General features: G+C 42.0%; 1 protein-coding gene across 1 annotated transcript in view; it reads right to left on the bottom strand.

The window, feature by feature from the left end:
* Positions 1 to 817: 817 nt before the first annotated feature.
* EBF1 (early B cell factor 1) overlaps positions 818 to 6,045 on the bottom strand; it is a 385,315-nt gene continuing 380,087 nt past the window's right edge. The window contains exon 16 of the mRNA XM_006089069.3: positions 818 to 4,006. Within this exon, the coding sequence (XP_006089131.1) occupies positions 3,975 to 4,006 (32 nt within the window). The 3' untranslated portion in view covers positions 818 to 3,974. The remainder of the gene's footprint in view (positions 4,007 to 6,045) is intronic.

Raw genomic sequence — 6,045 nt, 5'->3', positions numbered from 1 at the left:
GCCTCCGCGATGCCCAGCACAAATAACCATGATGGTGGCCGCGTGACACCCTGTTAGCTCTGCCCGCCCAGGGTCTGTTGGTCTATGGCCTATTTGCTGAGTTCTCCAGACATTTTACAAGCGTCATTAACCTTATCATGTCCAACAACTGCAAAGTAGGAAAAGCATTGAATGTGCAATTGGGAAGACTTATGATCATGATGAAACTTAAAGCGAAACAGTTTTACAGGATTGTGGACCTATCGGGTGTTTGTGAAATGTTCGACTCCACAGCGATTTGGTTTCACCCAACAGGGAACATGTCTCACCCACATGGGATTTAAAACTGTGGCTCATGCAGGTTCTGAGTTCGCACACACCTCCTCATCAATGAGCCAGGGCACATAATTAATTGGGCAAAAGGCTCACAGGGATTAATTAGCAGCTGTATGTGAAGAGCATGGTTCAGACTTGTAGCACGGAGGATGATGTTCTAGAATGGCCAGGTGTTGGATTCACAGCTCAGTCACAGCAGGGGTTCTCATTGCTTGCCTGTTGAAATTTGGGGGGCTCTGGGCACCTCTGTGGGCCAGCAAGGGCACATGTGCATCCAGCTGCTGCCAGCAGAGGGCAGCAGTACGCTGTGCGTGTTCAATTTGCATCCCAGATTAGCAAATCCCCAAGGATTTACAAGGAAAGAAAGTGGGTGTCCCAGGACTACCCTAATTTCTTCTCTCTGGGTGTCAACACTGGTCTGAACAATTGCAAACACAGACCTTTTACATTATGTTGGACTTTGGCTCATCTGAAATATTGAAATGAATACACAACTAGGAGCTGCCATCACAGACAGGAAGTAACTTTAATTAAATATTGTGAAAGTTGAAAAGTTTTTACAGCTTGAATTTTTGCAAAAAAAAAAAATTATAACAATCTCTACAGTAGTTAGGTTCTCTAACAATTGAACTGTACAGTGTGTGTCTATTCAAAAAGTTTGATAAGAAGGTGAAAGGTTAGTAGATTTAGAGATGACTTCGTTAAGCTGCATTCTAGTACAATGTGAGGCCAGGGCATGTTATGCAATCCAGTCATCCAGAAGCTGTATTTTTCCCCCAAAACTGAAATCTTAGTTCTCTATTTCATCTTCTTAAAGCCATATTCTGTATTTAGGGGAACATCATTTACTTGTAAAAGTTTTGTGTAGGAGAAAGAGGGTCAGAGGGCCAGAACGTCTTTTCATCTAATCAATATAAATAGAGGCAACAAGACACAAATTAAACATATTTTAAAGGCTCTTTGGACTTTCAAGAGAAGTTCTAACCACTAAACATGGCTGACAGATGGGTGGCGTTTGTTGTCGGGGTCTGAGCCGGACACCTCACCGGCCGACTGTCCCTTCACAAACAGTTAAGGGGCTCACCAGACAAAATATGGCTTTAAATTGTACACTTCTTCAGGCCAGCGCTTACCACACGAATTCAGACAGCCTTTCCGAGTACCGAGAAGCAATGCGTCCACCTTGCTTACATTTTCCAGTTTTTTTATTATTATTATTATTAATCATCATTATTATTTCTCACCATGAAAAATCAGCTTTCCTCCCCTCCTCCCTTCCCTCCCGCAACTCCCCTCCCTCACCCACCCCAACCCATAAAAATCGCACTCTGATAGTCTAGTGAAAACCATTGCAAAATCCATATGGGGGCATGCACAGTTGCAGCATTGTTGTAAATTTCTTGCTCTACTAGAAAAAGTTACATTGTCTTAAGGTAACAAAACAGTTCTTTTGTGCTTTTCGATTTCTTTGTCTTTTTTTTTCTTTTTCTTTTTTCTTATAATGTTAGTGATGACTGACAGTTCTGGTGCACACTTACAATGTACAAGTGAAATGGATATGATTTGCATTGTTAAGGCATCCAATCTGCTGGTTTATATTTATGTGAAAGACAGAGGAAATATACAAGCAGACTTAAGAAAGAATGTTCATTGATTTCTATGAAGTTTCTCCCCCGAATTTAATGCACAAAATGCGTCACTCCAGAGGGAGAGGTTCCATGCATATTAATAGAGTAAAACAGCATTAGGGGTGTGTGTTTTTGTAAGCTTCCAAAGCAAAGGATACATTTTTTTAAAATCTACAGAACTAAATGCTACAAGAATAATATGCTACTTTTTTTGCCATATATTGGAAAAAACTTCTTAACTTACAAATAATACAAAAATAGACAATGGCTTTGGGGTGGAAATTTAAAAAAATTGAAGCATGGTTTAAAACAATACTAAAAATAACTATAAATGAAATGTTTAAAAATCACATTGGAACAGCTAATACAACTGTAGGTGACCAAACAAATACGCACTTTTTCACATAGCAAACATACACAATAAAATAAGTTGGGTGTGGGAGGAAAAGGAAGAAGGGGAAAGCAATGTACAAATTCCAAAGATAAATACATTATTTATATGGATATTTTACAAAATCCCCTTTGAAACAGAAAGCCTCTTCATTAACTTCGCAAGTATGTGCAAGCTAAAGGTAGTGAGCTTCTTTTTCCTTTGCAAAATATGCGGTAAAATCTTTTTTGTGATATTGAAAAACTGTCTTAAGACATTAAAATGTATAAATAGAACAACAACTTTGGCAAAAAAAATCACAAAAAAATCTACAGTATTTATAACTACATACAAAAACACAACCGCAAAGAAAAAAAAAAGTATCAGGCAAATGCATCCTCATAGCTTCGCTGCATCTTTGCTATCAATTCTTATTTTTAAGAACACTTCCCAGATAATGAGAGCAAAAAATTGCCGTAGAACAGAAAGCGATGTTTGGGAGGTCTCAACCTACTTCGCCTTTCTCCTAGATTCCTCTTCCTCTTAATTTCAAAGCACTTACCTATCCTTTTCATCTACTATGTCACCAATGGGTAGGGCCACTGAGAGAGGCCCTGTCATGGGAAATGCCTGCCAGCTTGCCCTTGTCAGCTTTGGGAGGCCTGGTGGGAAGTCCCCTTTAGGATGAGTAAACTTTTACCTTGTAAATGGCGGGGGTGTAAGAGGATATTTTGGCTTGATAACTGGAGGCATAATGTGGAATTCTGTGCCTGGACCCTGTTCCATAAAGATTCGAAGGAGGTTCTCACACAGTCCGCGTGCCACCAAGCTCTCAAGAGGCCATCGGCTTCCGACGAAGTTGACATAATTAAAAGCGAGAATGATCTCAGGTTTAAATCTGCAGTTTTTTAACAATCTGTCTAGAGGCACTGGATTTTTGTGTTGAAGGGAAACGTGTGATCACGTGACGGTCACTTTTTGACTCCAGGCTGCACTTATTTACACAGTTACTTAAGACAACGATACGGAAAGAGAGAAATAAGCTTGCACTGCTAAGGGGTGGCATGTTAAGTTAGATACTGAAAATGCACTGTCTGAGCTAACTACCATTTGATATGCTTTAAGGCGCAAAAGCCGACTCTTAGTTTTCTAAAAAATCTAACTGGCATTCCTATTCTGTCCCATACAAGCTTTTTTTTAATTTTCTTTTTTCTTTTTTTCTTTTTTTAACTTTTTTGTAAATATCACCACTTCATTCTCCCTTTACACGGCTTTAAAAACATCATAAATTAAAACATGGGGTCTTATTTATAGTGTCCCTTGTATACAGCTTTACGGTTTATAAAAGACAAATGACCGCAGAGTTAAGCTTAAAAAAAAAAAGAAAGAAAAGAAAAAGAGGATTTGCTTTTATCAACACAGAATAAATATATCCCCCAAACATCTGGGAGGTACAACTTGAACCAACACCCTGCACTCACAGATCCCTTCCAACTTCAGTATTTGCAAGGTCGGTGATATTGTTTGTTTAAAAATCTGCAGTTATTGTGACTCCTCTGAAAAAGGCCTGAGTTAAAAGTTCCACTCTGGGACTTGTATCAGATTACTCTCTGTAGCAGAATCCAACCTCTTCATTAATAAAATTCTTCAAGGCAATTCTTTCACATGGGAGGAACAATCATGCCAGATATCGCTGTGGAAAGAGAAGACAAAAGTCAATGGTTTTGCCTCCAAACTTCTCACCCAGAAAAACAACAACAACAACAACAACAACAAAAACCACCCCCACACCATTATGTTGGTTGACTATTCACCACAAAAGTGCTCTTCTCTTCCCAGGAATGAGTTTTTGTATGGAATATACAGGTACTTGATTAAGAACGATAACTACTATGCCAGCCTGGGTATGTGTCTTGAACAGAAGAGAAGACTCTAAACACCCCTCCAAGTCTGATTTCTATTTTAAAACATCGCTGGGAAGGGGCATCATTTGAATACTGCTGGGGAAGTCACAGCCCCAAACCTTGCAGAACAGTGAGATTTTTTGATTTGTCACTCTTTTCTCTCTCCTTCACTTGCAGAATCTAGAATGAAAACCTGGTCCGTCCCAACTGCCAGCACTTTCCACAAAACACCATGGGTGTCTTTGTGCTCTGTTAACTCCCAGACTGAGGCCAGTGCCAGCAACCCAGACACCTTCACGCTGTCCTCACGCTGGAGAGGCAGCAGCAGCTGCCACGGGCCTTGTCCATGGGCCTGTGAAGCTGGGAGACCGCATGGAGGAGGAGAAGGAAGAGGAAGCAGGTATGCATGAGACTCCAGAATGTCTCCTATACCACCGCTTCATCCAGGCTTCTAGAATGGTCTGCACCTGCCCCTAGAGAACTGTAGCCTTGGAAAGCTGGGGTGAGATCCTGGGAAAAGGGAAGGCTGTCAGGGTCATCAAAAATCTCTCCCAGTGTTCAGTTAGGAGGCCACAGGGAGTGTTTAGAAGAGCAGGGAATCCCATAGACCGGCTTTCTACCTCGGGGCTCCCTGCTTGCTGAGTGTGGTCCCCTGAGGTGTCTTCTCGTCCTCAGCTAGAAAACGCTCGTCGTTTGCCAGGGCTGTGATACTGCCCGGCTTGTTGAAGATTTAAGTAAAACTACATATGGGAAGTGCCTGGCCCCTGTTCAGCTCCTAGGCAAGATCTCACAGGGATTAGCTGCTATTTTTTCTAACCCATCCCTTCTGTGTGACCGAGCTGTGTGATCTTGGGTTAGTTGTTTAACTTCTCTGGGCTGATTCCTCTGGTATCAAATAGGTAGCCTGCCACCCAGCACGCTTCACATGATGGGTGTGAGGAATACAGGGATGTGTCTGAAACATAATTAGTAAGGGTGGCAGCTCTGAAATACGTGGAGATGAGAGCGATGCTTTCATTAGAAGCAAGGGGCGGCCATCATTGCCTCTCAATGGTGGCTTAGCGTGCGGTCAAGCAGAGAAAGTCATTGCTTTTTTTTTTATTGGCAATTCTACATTTAAATTAATGTTCTTGTCAGTGATGACTGCATCTAGGAAGTGACCCTTTTCATTTCCCAAATCTCATGCCTAGAGGAATGTGCCATTAAAAAACACACTGAACCCCAATTAACACAAACTCTGCAGTAGATACACAGAGGGAGGGGAGCCCTGTGGGGTGGGGGGGGAGGCACACACACCCGGTGCCTCCCCACCCCCACCCCTGACATTTTAGATTCAATTAAAATATAAGTATTTTGCCAAACACTTTTTCCGTTAATTTTTAAACCCATCTGTATTCACAAGGAAATTTAATCCACATGTTTCTGATTCATTTACACGTAAATCATCCAAATGTTGTTTTGCAAGAGCCGGTTTGCAGTCCAAAAGCTCCTGGAGCCTTTTTCTTAAGCCCTCAAAAGCCATTTTTCTTAGAAACAGGAAGTGCCTCTTGCCAAATGCAGACCAACTTAAACCCCCAAAGAGTTGGGATCGGTTGGAAATGCAGTCCCCCTAAGAGTCCACTGAGCCCTCGATTTGACTGGAACAGGGAGCTCCATATTTCAATCCAAGCCTTCACTTGAGAATTCAAGATGTTTGTAGCTCCAAAGGTGAGGGGTAGTGGTCTCCACGTAGTGACCGCTCAGCACCCCCACCTCCATGAGGACCTTTCTGTCCAGGCTGGAGGTGAGCCCGAGCACCCTTAGCAAAGGCAGACCTTTCTGAGCCTGT

Source organism: Myotis lucifugus, unplaced genomic scaffold, assembly GCF_000147115.1.
Source record: "Myotis lucifugus unplaced genomic scaffold, Myoluc2.0 scaffold_56, whole genome shotgun sequence".
Lineage (NCBI taxonomy): Eukaryota > Metazoa > Chordata > Mammalia > Chiroptera > Vespertilionidae > Myotis > Myotis lucifugus.
Note: the sequence above shows the minus strand (reverse complement) of the source record. Positions and strands in the feature narration are given on the sequence as shown.